The sequence below is a fragment of the Rissa tridactyla genome, chromosome Z (assembly GCF_028500815.1).
Source record: "Rissa tridactyla isolate bRisTri1 chromosome Z, bRisTri1.patW.cur.20221130, whole genome shotgun sequence".
NCBI classification, from domain to species: domain Eukaryota; kingdom Metazoa; phylum Chordata; class Aves; order Charadriiformes; family Laridae; genus Rissa; species Rissa tridactyla.
Genome location: NC_071497.1, coordinates 48376404 through 48399335, shown reverse-complemented (window position 1 = coordinate 48399335; position 22932 = coordinate 48376404). Strand labels below are relative to the sequence as shown.

At 38.3% G+C, this 22932-nt stretch overlaps 1 protein-coding gene across 2 annotated transcripts in view; it reads left to right on the top strand.

Moving 5' to 3' along the window:
- The first annotated feature begins 10867 nt into the window (after positions 1-10867).
- Positions 10868-22932, top strand: part of TMC1 (transmembrane channel like 1) — a 59725-nt gene continuing 47660 nt past the window's right edge. The window contains exons 1-3 of one of the 2 annotated variants that reach the window (XM_054186115.1): positions 10868-10907; positions 17588-17653; positions 17788-18154. In XM_054186115.1, coding sequence (XP_054042090.1) covers positions 10868-10907; positions 17588-17653; positions 17788-18154 — 473 coding nt within the window. Of the gene's footprint in view, positions 10908-17587; positions 17654-17781; positions 18155-22932 lie in introns of both variants that reach the window. The other variant, XM_054186114.1, reaches the window with a different exon arrangement.

Below are 22932 nucleotides of genomic sequence, written 5' to 3'. Positions count from 1 at the left end.
ATCACCTCCCTTGACCAGCCAGCCATGCTGTACTTGATGCATCCCAGGACACTGTTGGCCTTTTTGGCTGCCAGGGCACACTGTTGACTAATATTCAACTTGCCATCAACCCAAACCCCCAGATCTCTTTCTGCGGGGCTGCTCTCATTTCCCAGTTTGTATGTATAACCAGGATTGCTGTGTCCCAGGTGGAGAATCTGGCACTTGCTCTTGTTAAATTTCATATCGTTAGTGATTTCCCAGCTCTCTAGTCTGTCTCAGATCTCTCTGTAAGGCCTCTCTACCCTGAAGGAGTCCACAGCTCCTCCTAACTTAGTATCATCAGCAAACTTAATGTATATTTGATTCCTGTGTCCAGAAAATTTATAAAACCCCGAAGAGAACTGTCCCTAAGATCAAGCCCTGAAGAACCCCGAAGTTGTTCACCCAACATATTATGGACTTGTCTAGCTGTGTGCTGGGCATTTTGTCCAGAAGGATACTGTGGGAGATAGTATCAAAAGCTTAGCTAAAATCAAAAAAGCCTCACATCTACTGGCTTCCCTTGGTCAACTAAATGGGTGAATTTATCATAAAGGGAAATTAAGTTGGTTAAGCAGGACTTTCCCATCATGAACCCATGCTGGCTATGACCAATGACTGTGTTGTCTCTCAAGTATTTTTCAATAACTCCCAGAATAATCTTCTCCATAACTTTACCAGGCACTGAAGTGAGACTGATGATCCTGTAATTACCAGTGTTTTTCTTCCTTCCCTTCTTGGAAACTGGGACAACATTTCCAGCTTCCAGTCCATTGAGACCTCTCCAGACTCCCAAGACGATTGAAAAATAATGGAGAGAGGTCTCACAATGACATCGGCCAACACTTTCCATACCCTGGGATGAATCCCATTGAGCCCCATAGATTTATGTGCATTCACCTGGAGCAGCCAGTCATGAACAAGTTCAGGGTCGCCTTGATCACAGTCTTCCTACACAGAGCTCCAGCAGTCCTGGGGCCCATCATTGGTGTTGAAGACAGAGGCAAAGAAGGCATTAGATGTCTCTGCTTTGTCTATGTCCCTACTTGTGAGGTGACCGACCTTGTCAAGCAATGGATAAATGTTATCTCTGATTCAACTTTTGCTATTAACATATTTAAATAGCCCTTTTTGTTGTCCTTCACAGTGCTGACCAGCTTGAACTGTAACTGAGCTTTGTCCACAGGCATTTTCTCTCTACAGCTGTGAACAGCATCTCTGTAGTCCTCCCATGTTACCTGTCCTTGCTTCCAATGTCCGTACATCTTCCTTTTCTGCCTAAGTTCTAGAAGAAGATCCCTGTTCAGCCAAGCTTGCTGACTGCCCAGCTTGCTTGACTTCTGACACTTTGGAATTGCCTTCTCCTGCACTTTTAAGTTATAGCTTTAAAAAAGTGACCAGCATTTATGGACCCCAATACCTTCAAAACCGTATTCCCAGGGGACAATACTAATTAGCTCCTTCAGCAGCCCAAAGTCTTCTCTCCCCATATACAGGGTCAAAGTTTTGCTTGCGGTTTTTCTCCTATCACCAATGATTTGAAACACAACTATTTTGTGGTCGCTGTGATCAAGACAGCCACCAATCACCACTTTACCCATGAGTCCCTCTCTGTTTACAAAAAATAAATCTAGGAGGGCACCTTTCCTAGTTAGGTCCCTTAGTACCTGCACAAAGAAGTTATCTTCAACACGCTTCAGAAATTTCCTGGACCTATTTATGTCCACTGTATGATATTCCCAGTTGATGTCTGGGAAGTTAAAATCACCCATAAGGACAAGGGCAGTTGATCTAGAAATATCCCTTAATTCCTTGTAGAAGAATTAATTGGTGCCGTCGTCCTGGCTGGATAGACAATAGTAAATCCCACAACAACGTTCACCATATTTGCTTTCCCCTTCATCCTTACCCAGGGGCTCTCAACCGTGTTGTTGCCAGCTGCAAGTGCCATACAATCCAGCCCCTCCCTTATATACAGTGCCACCCCCCCCACCTTGCCTGCCCTGCCTATCCCTCCTGCAGAGCCTATAGCCGTCCATCATGGCACCCCAGTCACAGGACTCATCCCACTAGGTTTCTCTTCTGACAATAATGTCCTAACTCTGGGACTGAGGCAAAGCTTCCAGCTCCTCTTGGTTATTCCTTAAGTATCTGTATCTACTTGAGTAGAAATCTTCAAATGTGATGATGAGGGTGGAAGTAATAGTCATAGATTTGGAGGAATGGCACAGGTAGGTAAATTTCTGTGACTGGTTATTAGAGGAAAATTGGACTTTATTTAAGACGGGGGGGCAGGGGAATGGCAAGGTCACTATACTTGAAAATACTTATTTACTCCTGTCCACCTGTCTGTATCTGTATTTATGTCTGTCTTCTCTGCATCAGATTGTTGGTACATATTGTTCCCGTAAGGACAGAGTCACAAAATTATTTGTTGATGCTTGAGTCTTACGGCCACATTTAGGTTTTTGATTCATGTGCCTTCTGAATATGCGGAGACAGAATTATGTTTCTGAACCTGCTTTTTCTCCCAGATGGAAGAAGAGATGGTATAAAACATATATATCTTCTCGCTTTTCTTTCTAGTTCACATTGCCAAGGGATGCATTTTGTGCACGTCAGCATCCCTTTACTGTTAGAAACAACAGTGAAAGAAATGAGGTTTGTGTATAAATCCAAAAGTGGATTGTCTTCAGAGCCTTTATCTACTGTAGTTAGTTGCAGTCTGGGTGTCATTCTCAACTTCTTTTGCTTAAGCCATACACACACACTGAAAAAGAAGAAACATTGTTTATGTCACTGACAAATTGACCAAGAATCTTATTTTATCTTTGCCATCCAAATGGTTGATCAATTTAAATCTAACAGGTCATGGAAAGTAGGAATATAACTGATATGGTGCAAGATTAAGGTGGTTTAATTTTGTGCACTGTCTTTTGCTGCTTCCAAGTAAAACATCTGTTGGATGGGCCTCTGCTTTTTCAGGAATGAGACCGTGATTTTTCTTTGACTGCAGGTTTTGTTGTGAATGGAGCCCTTGCTTTAAGGTGAGACTGACTCACATGCATTGCCATCTGCTGATAGCAGCTGAAACTGCAGCTTCTCTGAGAGGTCTTCATGGCCTGGACTTTCTCACAGCAAATTGTAATCCAAATAGTTTAACAAAACATCCATCCATCCATCCATCCATCCATCCATCCATCCATCTATCTATCTATCTATCTATCTATCTATCTATCTATCTATCTATCTATCTATGTCTATCAATCTAGAAGCTAGAGATATGATATCTCATTCATCAACACTGCCTATGTTTCTAGCTTTGCATATTTTTACAAACTGTGATATGTTTTGAAGATGTATGAAGGCTCTTTCCTGACACTTTTCATTATTGTGATAGTCAAAGAATGATAGAAATAATAAACTAATAATCTTTCTCTGTATCTGTAGAAGTTAGGAGTAATAATTAAGTCAATTAATATAATTTGACAGACTTGTGCGTGTGTGTATTTAGAGAGCTGAAATTAATGGGTGAGTGTTGCATCACATAATAAGAACAAGTATGTGCTAATAAAACTGTTGTATTCTTTCCCAGAATTTGTCACAGTGGCCTTGGCCAGGACTGTGCGACACAGCATGTTAGGCACACTAAGTGGATGCTGAAACGTCCAAGGCATTAAGAAACACTAGGAGGAAAAGAAAAGAAAGCCCTTGCCATGCCACGTGCTCAGCTGCCTCATGTCCTCTTGGGGATGGCTGGAAAGCTGACCCAGCGTTTGGAGTACCGGGACCATCACCAGTATTAAACCTTTGATTGTGACATCACAATGGTGATGTAGTCGTGTCTGCTTAGGAATGCAAGACTGTGTTTTTCCCAAGGGTCTTCCCTCAAAAAATCATGACACAATGCTGCCGTGTTCAGGAATAAGGACAAGGGTATGCTGAAAAAGCCCTTGCAAAATTGCCTTTGTCTTTCAGCAACTACCAAATCTTATATGAAAAAAAAACTCACTTGGAAACCATAATGGTGTAGTTTGCTGAAATTTCTGTAGATGATGATCTGCATTTTACCAAAATCATAGCAATTTTAAGACAAGCTTTAGTCTCTGCTACATTTACTGATATTTTTTCAAAGGATGTTTGAGGTTTCAAATCATTCTTTCAAGGGTGCTTAACTTTACAGCTTTGGTTTTAATGAAAATGTGATTTTATGGTTTCAAGCCTATATTTCAAGCCTCAGTTTGTGGCCCAAGGTTGGAACATACTATTATTTTTCCAGCCATTTTTGCTTGGACATATGTGTGTATTTTTTCAGGCCATCATGTTTTGCTTTCAAAACATTTTATCTTATTTTATCCTTGTTTTGTTCTGTATTCACTTGATACAAGCACATTTATTTCCCTCATCAGTTGAATTGCTGGATTTATGTCTCAAGAGATCATTAATAGTCTAGGAAACACTTAGCCTGCAGTAAACTTTTTAAAACTTTAACCAATTGTGTGAGTTTGTTCAGGGTTGCCAAATAATAAAACTTATCACTGTTCAGCAGCCGTTCAAGAGGTTAGTAGAAATTGAGTTAAGTTTCAAAATGTTTCCTAATGAAGGCATGTCCACATATCAAAGACTGATATTTTCACATGACACTGATTGGCACCCATTGTGGCACATCAGCTCACAAAACTAAGGTTGAATGTGTATGGAAGTTAAAAAATAACTTTTCACTCATATGTTCACATTCTTATAATAACACTGAGGCAAATGGGTTTAGTGGGAAGTTTGCCGTAGTTGAAAAGGCTCTAAGTAGTATGTTTTTTTTTCCCCCCCTTCATGAAATCAATTTTCTTTCTATTCTACTAGTTCTAGGCTTTTCCCAGTACAACAATAAAGACTGCTGATGGGCTTAGCTTGTTTGACCTTGTCCTCTCAGGATACTTGCTATCTCCTAGGAGCAGGCACTGATTGAGTGCATTGGAGGACTATGGGCAGTGTTATTAATAATTTTCATTCAGTGGCTGAAGAATTTGTCATTGAATCAACTACCTGTTGCACTGTTCTTCCCTGGACTCCTGTCTTTCATTTGTATTGTATTCACTTGATTTTACAGGCAATGTGAAACATAGAGGTATGAATAGACTGACTCCTCTATCTAAAGGCACCATGCCCTTGGTCATTCTACACAATTTGTTTTTTTACCTCAGGGTTTTGTTATTTTGCTGAAACTTCACATTCAAGATTTTACTTTCTAACTCCTAACCATGATGGAACATGGTTCTGCTGCTCTTTGGCCTACGATTTCCCTGAAAAAAATAAGAAAAAAAAAGAGGGGTAATTGGTTTTACAGCGTTTGCCACTTGCCATGACAGCAGAGGAATAAGAGTTGGGTACAAATGCTAGCTAGAGAATATGTGGAGCTTGTTATGATCCTAGTGCCTTCATGAGATATAGACAGGTCTACCTCAAGAACATGCAATGGTCTAAGTCCAAAGAGAGGATTACAACCTTTCTACTTCCTCTGGCATACGCAGTGGTAAGGAGAGTTTTGAGCTGTGCCACGCATGCCTGCTAAGTCTTTTGCAGACAGGCTGCCTGAAAAATACAATGAAATCTTGGAGTGGAAAGTTATCACTGTTGAATATGTTCTCTGGGTGATAATGGTTTGTGCAAGTGTTATCTGGTGTAGTAGAGTACACTAAAGTGGACATGGTATTTAGAAGGACCTGATCTGTGGTTTACGTGAGGCATTGATGGCTGTGAAGCCATAAAGTCTCAGGATTTTAGTGCTCCCGAGTACACCCTGCCTCAACCAGTCTGTGCAGGCTAAGACTTCTGTTCATTGTTTTTTGGCTACTCCAGCTGCACTTGCTATACAAATAAGTTCTTCAAGACATTTAACAATTAGTGTTGTTTTTTTTTTTTATCTCATTTTTTAACACATAAGCAATAAAGGATTGCACCGAGAAGTAAATCTGGAGTCCCTCCATTGAGTGCAATCACAGCTAAGCAGCAGATGCAATTATCTGAGCCGTGTGCCCATTCGTCAGCAAAGCAGGCGCTGAGGCAGTCAGGCATAGGCGGCAGCGTGCGTTATTGGGTGTTGTTAAAAAAGGAGATGTATGAACAACCATTCTGTCAGCCATTCATTTTGGCTAGGATAAAGACAAGAATATGACACTAAGTAGAATTATCTAATTTATAAGTAGCATTATTGTTAGAGGAAATATATATATACGTATCTTCAGACGCACTTCCCAAATGCTTGTGGCTACAAATATTCAGAAGTAGTCTAAAGAACACAGCATATGGATATGTAGAAACACAGCCAAATGTTTTGCTTTCTAATAAAAAATTCATTTTGGAGAATTTTAATGAATGTTTAGGAATTTAAAGCTGGTTTTGGGCTTTTAATAAAACATTCTGATTAACGATGGAGCAAGATATATTCAGTGATCAAGAGAAATTTGGATAAATTTCTCTAAATCTTATATATCACCCTCATTTCTTGTGATCCACATTGATTGACTAGAAAATTCAAAAAAAAAAAAAGGATTCTTCATAAGACTTCTGATGTTTTAACTCTGAACCTGGTGATCATGTCTACCAGGAGAGTGTAAAGCAATGAAGTATAACAAAAAATACATCCCACTGTACTTTTGTCTTAACTTCCAGTTTTTCAGAGAAACTTGAAATACAGTATTTCAGAAATGTCAGAAAAGCTACAAATGTCTTCAGAAACAATAATGGCAGAAGTCTGTTGGAGTTTAACGTAGTTTTTTGACTTAGCTGTTAGTTTTCCTTTTCATGAGCTGCTCAGAGACCTTGACCCAAATAAGGTTTTGCCTGCAAGTAGATTTAGGCTGTAGCTCTTTTCTCTGTGAATACCAGCGTGGCATCAGAGCAAGGTTACTTGTGTTTCTCTTGAACGGAATTCCCTAATCAGTGTTCAAGAGCTGAACATGTCGATTTGGGAGTTAGTATTTGAAAAGGAAGCGAGTTGGCTTTTGAAAGTTTCTTGCATTAAATTAATCAACCCGATTTGTTATCTGACTGTGCCTGCCCATCCTTGCCAGGGTCCCTCCAGTGTCACTGTCACCGCCCTGCTCTGTTTGCACTGCTGCGGGATGGTGCCTCTCAGGGAGGTTTTGACCCCCGTCCCTCCTCGTCCCCCTCCTGATGCAGCCTCCCGCTGCTACCAGACATGATCAGCATCGTCATCCACTCAGCTGTGGAAAGATGTGGGATAATGAGGATGGTAGGCACAGACTGACCAGTTAATGCTGTTCAGGCTCATCTGACTCATTTGGATGCAGCAGGTTAGGGAAAGATCGACTTAAGTATTACATTACATAGAAAAAGGAGTTTTCACTGGCACAGCTACAGTGCCATGACTTCAGCTTGTTTTCATATCTGCTTCCAGAACCATCTGATTTTACCATGTGCTTCAACAGGGCAGAATATACATTTTGTGTCCCTCAAAAATATCCCATCCTGAAAAGAGTCACCTTTAGCAACAAATGCTGTCAGAAAATCATTTATTGTCCTAAGTTTTGCACTATGTTTAGAAACTTGTAGAAAATGCACCTTGAACATGGAAAAACCAACATTGAGGGCATTTCATTGTGGTAGAAAGGGTTCACAGCCGAAACTTCCTGCAGAAGTGGCAGGAAAGAAATTAGAGCGGTTATTTTTTCATGAATAGGTTGTGGCACTGTAACTTAAATGCCGATTATAAGCAAAATTGATGCTTGCAGATTTACTGAGGCACTGATGTTTGTACCAAACATAGTTATGTTATTGTTCTTTGGTGTCATCTTTATTTCTCTTGGATGGATTCATCTGGTTGGGAGGTGGCTATCAAACAGGTTGCCAGTTTAGCAATATGAGGAAGGGTATGTGGACCAATGCTTTCCACTTCTTCATTACAGGCTTTTCCACGAGTTTCAGCTGTGGTGAAGGAATAATTGTGTATTTCCATCCTCAACTTTTGTGTACCACTCATGATTCAGCACCTTTAATATATAGTAAGCGTCTCTGACAAGGAGATACAGATTTGAACACAGAAACAAAAGTGTGGCATATTTGCTGATAACAGAAATATTTGCAGTGTTCAACAAACTCATTTATGAATGAGCCCAGTTCTCCAAACCTGTCTGTACTGGGGCAATCTTCATAATTTATTATATACTAAAACCGCTTTGTCTTGTTCTGATTTTATTGCTATTAAATAGAGCTAAATTACTGAAAGGCTTTTTTTTTTTCTTCTTCTTTTTTTCCCCCCAAGACTGTTGTGCTATAAAGAGAACCTTGTGTAAATGAAAACTGTTCATGGTCTCTATGCAGTCATTTACTTATATTTGTGCTGGAGAAGCTGTAGGATACTACGAAGTTAAATTGGTTTGTCCTCAATCTGTGCTTAGTATTTGGTCTCCAAGGGCAAATAGAAACATAGGATGTAGCTCCGTGCTATGTTATCTCCAGTGGCAGGTCTGTCTTCAAAGGTTTGCATCCTCTTTTTGCCTCCTGACCCTGGCTGCCCTTTCCCACATCGTGTCACAATTTGACTCCCTCTTCTGTGCTAATACGATTGTTTGTGGGACCGTGCTGTGGATGGGATCACTGCACTAAGCTGACTTAAGAAAAATGATTATTTGCTTTGATTAGTGACCCAGTTTACAGGGCAGCCCCATGGACAGTTTTAGTGGTACACTGGCAAGAGCAGCAGGTGGTGGAACTCATGGAGACAGTTAATTCCTGCAGCCACAAAAATAAACCACAAACCAGACAGGATCTGGCTTGTCTACGTTAAAATGTTGCACCGTGGTAAAAGCATTTAACTAAATCTGATCATTGTCTGAGTCATCAGACCCTGAGAACAAAAATAATAAAATGGAGTGTGCAATTCAGATATATCATAGCAAATGTTCACCCAGAGACCACATTCAGACTGCATATATGATCTTAATTCTTTTATTTATCTATAATATTTAATATTGCCCTTGCATCTCTGATAGTCATATGATGTCATTTTTGGTGGTAAGATTAATAAATCTCCCCTCAATGTAGGTGCCTTTCCTTTTCATATATCCAGTCAAATCTTTTCCAATGTGGCTAATAAATGAAAGTGATTATTAACTTAAATTTTTGATGAAGATTTATACAGTTCTATCAAGACTATGGTTCTGATCTGCCTGCAACTGCAAAACACCTCATTACAATGCTTTCACTGCTTCTTTTTGTGAGTACTTGCAGAATCATTAACTTGAATGCCAGGCTAATTATTCCTCCCAAGACATTCTTTCTGTTATTGAAGAAATACCGAAGCCTACCAACTGAATTTTTAGAACATGATTATTCTTTTTTCTGAGTTCTTAAAACCATGGCTTATTAGACATGGTCTAACTATGAACTTTCAAAGATGACTTGAATGTTGGTTTTTTGTTTGGTTGTGGTTTTATTTATTTATTTATTTTTAATTATTAGAAGTCTTTCCCAAGTATATAAAAGCACAGGAGCTAGGCTGTTATATAATGACTAATATGAGAATGCAGTAAAAGAAATTATAATAGTTCACAAAACATGTTTTATTGACAAAGGCATAGGGCCTTTTATAATTGTGTATGTAATCCCTTCGTTAATATTTGAAATATAGAATGTTAATGTTCTAACAGAAATAGGACTAAACACCTGGATGCGTTTTGTCTGTAAACTGAATTTCAAGTGAGTCCAAACAACATCCACAAACAATTTCAGCATTTCCAAAAAAAACTCAATGCTAAAATTTCAAAATGAAAAGGTAAGGTAGCCAGCATCACTGGATAAACTTCCAGATAAACTTCCTTCAGACATCTGACTGACAACTCCAGAGAAAAACAAACGGCTTTCATAGTCATGAGGGTAAGAGGATCCAGAAACTACTCAGAAGCGTCTGAGAATGTGGAGTATTCTGCAGATGCTTACTCCTTTTTTCAAACTGCGTCACACTGAAAGAATTCCATATGAGGAATACTGGGGAAGCTGCGAAGGAATTACCTAGTTAAATACAGATTGAGAATTGTGTTTTATGCTGTTCTATTTGGAACATGTTATTTTATTTGTAACAAGTTGTTTCAAACTTTTTACTTCCAAGTCTGACCCATCTTGTTAATTAAATTTTTCCTTTGTTTGACCATTAAGCTTGTCTGGTGTTGCAGATACGAGGTGAATCAGGGTAAAACTGGTAAACTTAGGATGTAATATCTGCATAAAGGCAAAAGCAAGGAGTCTTAATGGAACTGCAAGGAGATGCAAATATAAACCCGTAGATATACCAGCATCCAGCTCCTTTTGCTAAGTTGTTTTAAATTAGTGTCAGGATGTTAAAGCCTTGCAATTTAAATATCTCTAAGGTAAAAGCTGTCTTTTATGAGAAAAAAATATATCCATGTAACATCCTCCACATGATGCAGTGTAGATCTGTATATGGCATCAGAGTGTGCCTATTTGGATAACGTGCAACCTCTTTGCTCAGCAAGGCACTTAAGCATTTAAACATTACTGTTAGTCGTAAGTAAGTACATTGCAGGAGAATTTTTCTTTTTTCAGTAATAATAATAAAGAAGATGAACAACTTCTTCCATTCCTTTGACCCTAGCATGCCAACCCTAAATAGTAAACTAAACATTCATGAAAGATTAATCACTTGGGAAATTAGTATCTTCTTATATTTCAGTCAGTGAAACTTCACCAGCGCCATCCATTCAGTGACAGACAGGACGACGTTGATGTGGTACTCTTCATCTTGAACCACGCAACCTTCAGACGATCTCTTATATAGGTAGCAGCTGGAGCAGCCCTGTGAAATACAGTCACAATGCCTAAACATGAAAAGCCAACCACCATTGAAGGAGACGGTAACTACAACTATAATGATGCATTTTAAGCACTTATTCATTTTCTGCATGTAGCTCAACAGTGTGCGAGTTTTCTTTTCTTCTTGTTATTTCTAATAGAATTTCTTCTTTGTCACAGTTCTTTGTCTTTTTTTTTTTCAGAAATGTATTTTACTTGGCTTTTGAAGGCAGCTTTGCTGTGCAAGTTGGCTAGTTGTAGCATGGCAGTTTGGCTTTCCACTGGTTAGTAAACCAAAAGAGTGCAACCACAGCCCAGTCACTTTTCTTACATTTATACGTATTTTATAGGGAAGATTAAGAAAACAAGGGTATTTTGTGGCTTCTGTAAAGTGCACAAAAGCAATGCCTCCTTTTCTTATTGCTTTCAGTATTTGGAATGAAATGGCAAACATTATTCATAGTAAGATTAACAATATTTCTATGCTGATACTGCACTGTTTAGGATGCAAGAAATGTTTTTGTAGGATGATAATGACTAATGGCTTACTCTGGCAAAGTGCAAGGCAATTATTTGATATGGGAAATGCTTTCAGTAGTTATGGGCAATACTGCTCTTTCCAAAATATGGATCTTTTCATATGGAACAGGGATGATATTTCTGATCTTCAGCATGGAAGAAAATTGCCAGGGACCTAATTATGACTAGTTTCTGAATGAATTTATTAGGTCTTGCTAAGTACCAGGGCTGGTGCTACTAAACAGTGCTTTTTATGTTTTTAATCCACACTTGTAACCTACAATACTGATAAAATGGTTTCTGCTTCCATAGAAAACATCAGAAGGGACAGCTTAGCATTTCAGCGGAATATAACATGTAGTTCATTTTAAGAGTCCATCCTGTTTTCTTTCCTTTTGTTGTCTGAGCACCTTAATTCATTTTTTTTCCTCCATTTTTTTTCCTTTACTGATCAATTTAATTTCCAAGCATTACATGCTAATAGAGCTCATTTTAACATGAGAGAAATACAGAATTTAAAGTAGCATAGGCATAATACTTACCAGTTGCAGCAGAATTTTTATCTGAATAAGAAACAAAATGCGCATAACCATAGAACATGCACATTTTATAAGCATTTCTAATGAATAAATTATTAGAATATCAAGGTTCTAAGTTTACCATAAAACCTGCCTTCTACTTGCAGATATCTAACTGAATTGACTTATCTTCTGATTCAGTGACTTTATTGTTCACTCAAAGTACAGACGTTAGCATTTGGGCAGTGAACAAAAAGGACACATATTTTAAGTGGAGAAGGTTGAGATCTTTTGGTCGCAGAATCATGATCACTCTTTGACACGCTGTGCATGAAAATTTATCCTGTACATAATTCACAATAAAATCTAACAGCCTTAATGACAGTTATGAGTATATTTGGAGATGAAGTCGTGTGAGTGAATTCAAGACTCAGTCTTGATTTAAGAAGACCTAAAAAGCTGGAGCTCCACCGTAAGTAACTACAAGACACTTTTAGAATGTTGTTCTGAGTCAGCTTTTGACTGAAAATGTTCCAAGGGCTGGAGTTAGTCAGCACAGAGCTCAGATGCTAATCTAGTTGCAGTTTCTTCAGAGGAGGTTTTGCTTTATCATTGGTGACTGTCCTGAGGAATATTCTTGCAAAGAATGGACCACCTCAACAGTTTCAAAAATGCAGTCTAGGGCCTTATATTTTTGCTTTTTGATATCTTCAGCTGTATCGAAGCCCTGGTTTGCGCATTCTTCTTGTTTCATAATGTCTTCTGCAAAATCTATGGTAGTAGGAGACGCATGGTTCATTACGCTAACTTCATGAATGTGAATTCGTTGCTCTAGGCTTCTCATACCTAAGTGCCCTAAGTCTCATGCCCAAGACTTAGGGCACAAATGTTCAGAGTGAATGTTTAAAAGAGATCAGATGGAAAGTGCCTATTATCCTCTAAAAATAATGGAGAGAATCTGTGGTGAGCTGTAGGTATCAACCTTAAAAGAGCTGTCTTCTCACAAGGTAGTCAAAAATACAATTGCCTTCAGATCCACTAAGAATACTACATTTGGAACTTGAGCATAAACTGTTTTTTCCACATTAACATCTTAACAGTACTATGAATAAATGACAATAAGCTAAGTAAATCACATTTCAGACCCTTAAAAGGTCAGATGATTTACTTCGCGGAATGCATCAGACACTTAATTGGACACATTGAGACTTTCTGTGAGATCTTGGTATGTTATTTCTGGTGTGTTTCACAGCTGTTATTTCTAGCGATATTTATCCTTACGAAAGTGTTTTGAGACACTCTCATATTTCTATGATTAGAAAGAATAGAACTGAAACATATGTAAATAGCTAGAATTGCATATTATACAACTCTTCCTATTATTTTTGACTAATATTACACATACATTTGTTGTCTACTACGATCTTGTACTACTGACAGTTCTATGTGTTGGGCACTCAGTTTATTAGCTATCTAGGCTGGTGTCTTTCTGGCACTGAAAAAAAGTCCAGCATGGTCCAGTTCAGAGGAAGACATAATAATTGTTTGCAAGGCTCTATCTGCATATGATCCATTTCATTGGCTTGCAAATTAATTAATAAATAAGATTTTTTTTTTTTGTAACATATACAAAATGTCTGATAGCCTTTTTTGAATTACAGATTACTTTGCATACCACTGATATATTTTTTTTTTTTTTTTTTATGGCAGCAGCACTGCCAGAACTGCTTAGCACCAGTATGTAATAGTAATGTGATCAGTAATATTACAACAGTGGGCCATATTTTACACAGCAGTTCCAAGAATCATTATCCCACTCACAGTGAAAAAATCTAAGAAACTTTTTCAGTATAAAACAAGTTTAAAACAAGTTTAAACATGGAATCTGAGTAGTATCCTCTGGTAAGTGGTGTACAAACAACTTGGGAGAATAAGATAAAGATAAAACAACCCCCACAATCTGCTAAATGGCCACTTCATATAGCAGACTCCTATGTTTTATACATTTTTTTCTGTCCTTATATTCCTTACCAGCAAACATGTCAACATTGTGAGCTCTCTCCTGAGCTGTCTGATGTTCCGTCTTCACTGCAGTCTCAGACTTGCAGGTTAGTCTGTGCTCATATTCAGGATGCCTTCCTTTAGTCTTGTTGGCTCATTTGTGGCTACAGTCTAAAACATAAATAAGACTTCAAGTATAATGATAGCTTACTCACATTTCACCTTCTCTGCCCTTAGTGTAGAAAGATGAGAAAGTTTCCCTTAAACTATGGTGGAAAAAAAAATCAGAAAGTGATTGGGTTTCCTAGAGCCTAAGGAGTTATAGCTCCAAATATACCTAATTATATATGTTTCATTAGGGCAGGATGATGTATCTGAGAAAATGCAACAGCTGAGCAATAGTTTGCTCTGGGTCAATAAATTCAAGTTAGCTGACTCAAAGCCTATTAACCTGGTATTAGCCCTATGAATATTAATGCCGTCAAGAAATGAGGTCCTATCAACCCTTTTCTGGAACAGTGAGTAATTCTAGACAGTGCTTTAGAGAGACTTAGTTGGATTTTAGTGGAGGATTCCCTGAACTTTTGGTAAGTGGGATCACATGAAGATGTGTTTAAAAAAGCAGAAGTCCAGTATATCGACCTGAAAGTTTCCCACATAGTGATGATTTTGTTCCTACATCAAAGACTATACCTTTCTATTTTAACAAACCAGAGCATCAAAAACAGTCTTCAGTTTTCCTTTAGGATGATAATACAGTGCCTGAGGAACGCACTCTACTGTTTCTCTATGTTGTAGTTCATAGAACATTCAAATTTAGTGCTAAACTGCATTTAGAATTAGTGTCACTGTGAAATGTAATTTGTGTATTGTTGAAATGCTTCTCCAATAATTCAGTAAGACAGGATTTGCCACAAGCAGCTGGAGTGCTGAGTTATGAGCTGCCTAGCCTCTTGCTTTCCTCTTTGAAAAGTAATACAGAGTTAATGACCTGAAATAGCTTTCTAATAACAATAACGTTAAACACAGTAATGACTATTTTTCTCTCTTATTGCTCAAATACCCAATGAACTAACAACATTGGCCTTTTAATGGCATGTGCAAAACCATCAAACACAAAAAGACAATTATTAATACAGATTGTCAGAATTATAAGTCTCCAGGGATAGCTGTAGTGTGGGTGCGGTGTAGGGTGACTATGTAGCTTACATGAATGCATGCATATACACTGTTCAGGACAGACCTCAGGAGTGGTAAACCTCCTTCCTCCCCCCTCCTCAGTCCCCTCCTCGGTGATTTTGTTACTCCTAAACAGCACCAACTGCTATCACAGCTGACGCAAGTGAACACCTTTTAGTTCTTCCCTGAGCTTCATCTTTTATGCTAGTGACGCAGCTCATGACACGGAGTGTGAGGACACTGGAGGATTGGAAAGTCATCCTTGGCTTTTAGCTTCTTTTAAAAATAAATTATAGTACAATGCTTTTTGTATCATACACCAACATTTTATTTAACCTGAAATGTTGGATTCAGCCTAGCGCATTTGTTACCCTTATGCTATTAGAGTTAATTAAACGCCAATAGCTACATTCCACCCTGCTTAAATCTCTGTGCTGCATAGTCCATTGTCAGTTTTGCTATTATGTCATTATGATGTCAACTCAAACACAATGCACTTTCACTGCTAATACATGTTTCAGTAAATAGGATAAATTTCCAGCTGTTTGCTTCTTGTATGTGCTTATGAGAATCTTCAGTGAGGCCAATCTTGTATCATAAAAATGCTTCCCTGGCAATTTCTGTTTGGCTGGAGGAGATCAGCAAAAGCATTAGTTGCAATAAAAGACTGTGCCCTATTGTTGCATGCAAAGTATCTCTTTAGAAGTGTCTGTCTTCATCTTTGCAAGCTTTCAATAGCAATGTAATGATCTTTGTCAAATGGAGATCCTGTTACCGTCAACAGCAGAAGGGATATGTCCAAACAGAACAAAGGAGCACTTATTTTCACATTCCACTGATAATACTGAATGATAACATTTTTGCATAGTCTTAAAAAATTACCGTACAGATGCTGTGGAAATGCTAGAAAAAGTAATTACAATGAAATGTTTTGTGGAGGGAACTTAGACTCCCTACATATATTCCAGTTTTAAAATGCCTGCCAAATTTTGGATAATAACCCTTTGCCCATTATTGCACATAGTGAAACAAAACCCTAAATTCCTTCTTGTTTGAACCGTTACATATTGTAGTCCTTTTCTTTGATACTGGGTAAAGGTAAGAAATTGTGCCTGATAGCTAGCTACAGTAGTCCCTAGACAAATCAATTTGTTTGTATATTTTCGATGAATCACTAGTGACTTAATAAAGTTCATAAAAGGAACTAGGGAGATCGTGAATGGGTGGAGAAAAACAAAATATAAAAAAAAATAAATTCAAAAGTATTACAGATGAGCAAAGAAGGAAGATCACCGTAATTTCTTCTTGCCTGAAAAATACAACTATGACATCATCACGATGACACCACCTGTCCTGTCTGTACAGAGGGGAATTAGACAACATACATCCGGAACATACATGGTATATAGGAGTGGAATGACAGCTGCCTATTTCTACTTATGGTAATAGTCTTCTCATTAATCTCCTCCTACTATATATTTCTAGTTATTTCACTGATGTGTCTCAAGTGCTGTCCCACATGTACAATCTCAAAGATACGTCAAGAGAGCCTATTAGCTCCTAGCTTCTCAGGTATTAGTTGGATTTCTTCTGAAGAAACATTTCTGGTGAATACCACTAGCAGTTTCAAGAGTTCCTCTTAAATAATATGCTCATACAAATATTTGCAGTGAGGATATAATTAAATATTATGAGGGATATAATGTGTAGGAAAGAGTGGCATTTTTCTTTCTCTCAATATGTACATGACCCCAGTTTCAAGGTGTACCAGGCAAATGAGTTGGATACTTTCCTGATTATTGATGGGTAGCAGAGACAGCATTGAACTTATTGAGACTGAAAAACTTAAGCAAGAGATCCACCCAAACCCAAAGATGTTTCTGAGTGGAAATACTACTTGCTTCTGTAAATAGGCTTTCTGTCTAGAGTCTCCAATGTTTTTATCATCTCCTGAGTGATAAGAAGAGGACTGTGGTACAGCATATGAGCAATCTGGGTCAACTTTTGTCACTATGCTTGAAAATTTGTTTGCTGGAACTGAGAGTAAGTCTCCTCTTTCTTCTGGGACCATGTTCTTCTGCTGTGCTGCAGCTAAGAACCTTCGTGCCCTCTAATCAGTCAAATCAGAAAATGATAATCTTTTTTAATCTCAGCCAGTGCTTATCTTTCACATGTTTAAGAAAATCTCTGAGAAGCATTTTCATCTTCCTTGTTCTTTTCCCCAAATTGTAGGATATTGCTATCGTGTTCCTTTTTGAGGGTCCTCCTGTCCTACATATTTGCTCCATGAGAGGGAGCTCTTCATGGCATCACTTTAGGGCTTACTTACTTGAGTGCTGAAAGTGTTAACTTTTTCTGCCTTCGTCTTATTTCTTGAAATCTATTTGCCACGTTCCAAAAAGCTGGGTTTGTGAAATGGTGTAAGGGAGTACAATGCAGTAATTGTCAAGAATTTCTTAAAACCCCTGCATTCCTAATGACTGGTACACACTTCACATGCGCTGACCTTTGTTTTCACTCCACAGAGGGCAGTGATGTTGACAATGAAGAAGGCAGTGCAGCTGAGAATGAAGAAAATGTCAAAGGAACAGGTCAGTAGTGTGGATTATTTTGAGGCCACACTCAAATGTTTTCTGATTACCTGTATGAATGAAGGAGGAGGAAAGGTCTCCCTCTAACATACTGCCTTCTCTCGTGTGCTTTTTTTTCTCCATCACAGATAAAGGTGGGAAGAGAGCAACACCGAGAACTAGAAGGGGACATGCCAGAGGGAGAGCCAGGCATGGTGGTGAGGAGGATGAGGATGATGAAGATGGGACAAGGAGAGCTGGGCATCGCAGGCATAGAAACCGTAGAGGACGCGGACGAGGAGCTGGAAATGAGGGCAGTGATTCTGAGGGAGACCCTTCAAAAACCAGGAAGAACCAGGCAGATCAGAAGTCCAAGGAAGATGATGAAGAAGAGGAAGATGAGAAAGGGGGTAAAAGTGGGAAAGGCAAAAATGAGAAGAAACAGGACAAAAAGCCTGATAAGAAAGGGAAAAAAGAGAAGGCCAACAAGAAGAAAAAAGACAAAAAGAAATCAGGATCTGGGTAATTAAATTATATTTTTAATATAGACCCACGGTTATCTTGCATAAAGCCTGCTTTCATTTATAGCTGTGAAATGCTAAAAGTCATTATGACTCCCTTACTCATTGCAGCCCAATTAAAACTGCACAGATATTTTTTTCCTGCAGTGAGGAAATGCTGGCTAACTGAAATGGAAACTTTCCACAAAGCGATATCCACTTTGGTGAAACCAAGGCATGAGTTTGTCACAGGTCCAGGGTGGGACATTGGGAAATGACCAGTCCCTTTTGGGACTGCCAATATCCTGAGGATTAGGCCAAATCTGGTCAGGCAGAACAGAAACTCAAGCCACGGTCACCCATATTGTAGTGAAACACCCTAAGTTTCTGGAGAAAGGGAGTGAAAGTGACAGAGAAGGGGAGCAAATGACAGAGAGAGGTGACAACAGGTGAGATCTCTCCTGCTTTTCTTTTCCCCAAAACTGAAATCCTCCAAACCCTGAGCTGATAACCTTCCAAAAACCCAAGATCTAGTTTTATTTCCAGTGCAGAACTAAAATCTTGACACTTTTCACAAGACCGAGTTCTTGTTTCCAATTTATGTTTGAGCCAGCTTTTTATAAACGATCAGTGCCAAAGTTTCAAGAACCCAGAACAAGGACTGAGAGGGCATTTTCCAGTCTGTTTCTCATTCACTCCCTCTAAAATATTACTATTCACTTTTCCAAAGCATGTAATGCAACCTGGGGTCTTGGAAAGACCCCACTGCCACTGAGCACTTCAGAAAATTATTTTGTATTTTTCTGCCATCCTGCAATTGTCTTGCTCCCTGTCCCTTCTCATGCTATTGAAAGGAAACGACCCCTGGGAATGGTGTATAATAGAGCAAATGGAGCTAGGCGTGCTTATCTCAAGTGGATAGGGAGAGACATTCCCCTTCCCCCATTCAGCACTTGCTACAGCTGTTTGTGTTCCCAAATGCATCACTGGAGAGCACAGCAGGAGTCAAAGAAAAGAAAAAAATACAGTGAGACATACTGTTGCATGAATTTGCCCATGATCCCATTTCAATATACTTCTACTTCATTTCCTTTCCCTAGAAGAATGCCTAAAATCTTTCTTTGTGCTGGATCTTCATTGTGGTCCCAATTATACCCCTTTGTGCAATTTTCTGTTCTCATATAGCAATAGTCCTGAATGTGTCAATCCATGCTTCTTTATTATTCTCTTCCAATGTAGACATTTATTGAACATTAAATAGAAAAAGACCACTGAAAATATAAAATTGAATGAAGCCACAATGTTTGTCTTCCAAAGTTCTTAGAATTAAAATACATGTGTTTGGGTTAAAGATTTAGAAATTGCTACCTGGAACAAAATTTTATTCTTGAAGTAGTAAGCATAACATTTGAGGAGAAACTGAGGATGGTCTGGAAGATACCTCAAGAGCCTTATATTTTTAGACTTTTAGAGGACCAGCTGACAAGATTAAAGAGTAATAAATATGAGAATATTTTAAAAGACTTTTAAAAGAAAAGCAAAAATAATGTACGAACAAAGGAAAATAGGCTGGTAATCAGTTCAGCTGTGATTCAGATAAAAAGGATTTGCAAACCTTCAGGACAAAAGAGAAGGGTGGCAGCATAGAAATATAGCCTGTCTAGCAAGTCTATGAGTACCTATCACAACAAATGCTACATACTGTTTAAAAGTACATCTTGCTGATGTAGTTTTTTTAATTGCCAAGATATTTCAGCATGAAAAATCATGATAAAGAGTAAAATAAGAAGTTGACAAAGAAAAAAACAAAAAACCCTGAAACAAAAAGAAAAGTAAAATTAAATGTGATACTATTCCACAGGGAGATAATATTGTATTGTCTGCTGTCATTGTGGATTTTGCTAAACTCTACAAACACTGCCCTTTTTGGCTAGGTCACAGTACAAGTCAGTAGAATCTGGTGCTGTTACCCACATCCTCCCCCCTACTTTTCACCTAAATCAGGAAAACCTCTCTATGCCCTTTATGCCCTAAGTATTTTTCATAAAGGATGCAAAAGAATGCTAGATGAACTTTGTGTGGATTCTATTTTTTTTTTTAACCTGATTATTTTGATCTCTGCTAATTTGTGGCAGTGAGTTTCACAGGGTAATTCCATGGCGAAAGGAGTTATTTCTGTGTGAGTTTTAAATCTTTTGCTCTTAGATGCTATTGCTTGTTGATGTGGCTGACTGCTTCCTCAAATGAGGGTGTGAGGAAGGCCTGCTCTACACTGTTCATAACCATCATCCCCAAAATATTCCTGATAAATTGCTCCTTATAGTTTCACTGTGAAGATCTTTGATATTCCTAGATTGTAATGCTACTTTGTTCTTTACTGGCTTGTCTAATTGTGACTGATTGGTCTTAGATAGTAACCATATGCAGTCACTTCAGCTACAGATCCTCAGAGAACGAGACTTATATTCTGCCTCACCTCTGCAATTTCTGTTTTTACTGTATAGGCTTATATGTAAGCACATCGACTGATTTTTAGTAAGAATACTCAAGAGTATAAAGCTTATGCAAAAGTCCAGTGACACATGCTAGCAGGAAGATTGCTGAAGGGGCCTAAGTGTCAGGGGATATTACGGGAATTATCAATAAACAATAGAATTTTCACAAAAAAGTAGGAAGAAATGTAGTCAAATTTATTCACTCACCACTCTGGACTATTAAAGCACTACCAATATTTCCCTGAAAAGACCCGAGCTCCAAGAAAAGATTTTCATCTTAATTTTAGAGCTCAAGCTCTAAATTTAGCTTAATTTTTAGCTCATCTAATTTTGATAAAAAAAATGAGAAATGTAGATTATGTCCATAAAAACTAGATGATACTAAAACAAAAACACAGATGCCTCATATGTGCATAAACCAAAACACTGATGAACAGCATGAGCAAGTTCATTACGTGTGTGATTTAAGGAAGCACCATTGCTTTCAAGAGCTCTATTGGCTTAGGAAAAGATGCTTTGTGTGCACTGAATTGAAGCCAAGGAAGATGATGGCTTGATGTGAAATTATTTAGTGATGCTTTATGCTCTGTGTTAGCCTGAAGGTCGTGGTGAAACCTTCTGGCCTTCAAATATATGAATCACAACCTTTCTTGAAAGGCTGAGACTTTCACTTGCAGAAGACAGAATTCTGATTTCCTGGCTTGAATCTCATAGTGTTCAACCACTTGAGCTAAAGGAAAAACCTGCTGTAACTGCAGAAAGTTTCACTGCACAGTGTAAACACTCCTGAAAATACTGCTTTCTTAAAGACGTTTAGAAATTTGGATTTTTTATTATTTTCTGGGTTCCAAAGGAAAGTGAAGAATGAAAGATGAGATGTGTTTGCAAAGACAAATAAAGCAGTAGTGGGCAATGGGCACAAGAGTCAATATTGTCCCTACTTTACCTCTTGTGTTCTGCTGAGATTCCCTTCCTCAGTAAGCTCACTGCATTAGCACCTTCCACACTTTTATTTCCCACTATTCTCACTGCAGTCTCATAAAACCACATGCCTCAATTTTTGCTTAACACAGCAATCTTCTGTCAAAGGAAATCTTCAATATTCTGCACATTGTTGCCCACTTTATAAAATGCAAAACAGCTGATTGTAACAACTAAGGATTTAAAGCTCTCTCAAAACCAGATTCCTTTAATCCTTCTGTTCTTCTTAAAGACACGAATTTTTTGCATAATAATGCCTCAAAATTGTAGGCACAAATCTTTTTATTGACCTTCATCCATTTAACTTAAGTTTTCATATAGTTCTTCACTTGCTCATCACAATTCTGGAATAACAATAAATATGTCTGGTGTTCAGCAGCAATCATTCTTTCTGAAGATTTATATTTTTTGTGGCACTTTTTTTTGACACATAAAGTCTAAAATTTTATGGCTGATGGGTTTACCTTTCTAATGTGACAGTCTTTTCAGTAAACAGCATTGAGTCTTTAATAGCAGGGCATCTGATAGCTATGAGAATCTCTTTTTTTCCTTTGCTAAATTAACTCCTCTGTGTATGCAATTTTTAACCTGATCCCCTGTAGCTTTTGTTATAATGATGTATATTTCAAGAAAACTAAAGGTAGATGACCAATGAGAAATTTGTATTGGAAAAAGAATTTTGATTTATTGTATCTGTTTGCTTTGAAACTTTTCATAAATATTCTCCTTTTGTCCTTCATAGGAAAGTGGACATTGCCTTAATCAGCAATGCTTTCCAAAATCACTACAAATCAGTGCATGGATAAGAAGTTCAGATTAAAAACACAACACATCTGGAGATGCCATTACTATTGCATCTGCTTATTCTGAGTGCCAGGACACATTACAACCTTGCTGGGTTCCAGCTTTGAATCTTTCCCATCTCTGTCATCTAGGGCTGTCATCTAGTGTTTAAACTGGTCTTTGCTGTGGTTGTGGTGTCTTTTCTCTCTCCTGTGGCACACTGATGTGGGGTGAGCAACTTCATTTTCATGGCTGCAGTTATAGTGTCCTTATTTGCCCATTGTGAGTTTGAGTTGGACTCTTAGGAGGCTGGTGACTCCTGAAGGAACAATCAGTGGCTGTGAGACACTTCCCCAGGAGCCCTGCCCACTCTCCATGGGATGCTCTGGGTGTAGTACTGGTTCCGCTGTAGATCTGCACTTTGTGTGCAGGCTTTGCCTTTCATACTAAAACTAGTAAGAATTCTACGTGAACTGTGTCCTCCCTTCTGTGCAACAGTGAAGGCATTTATCTAGGTTTCGAAGTTAACAAGAAGTGACAC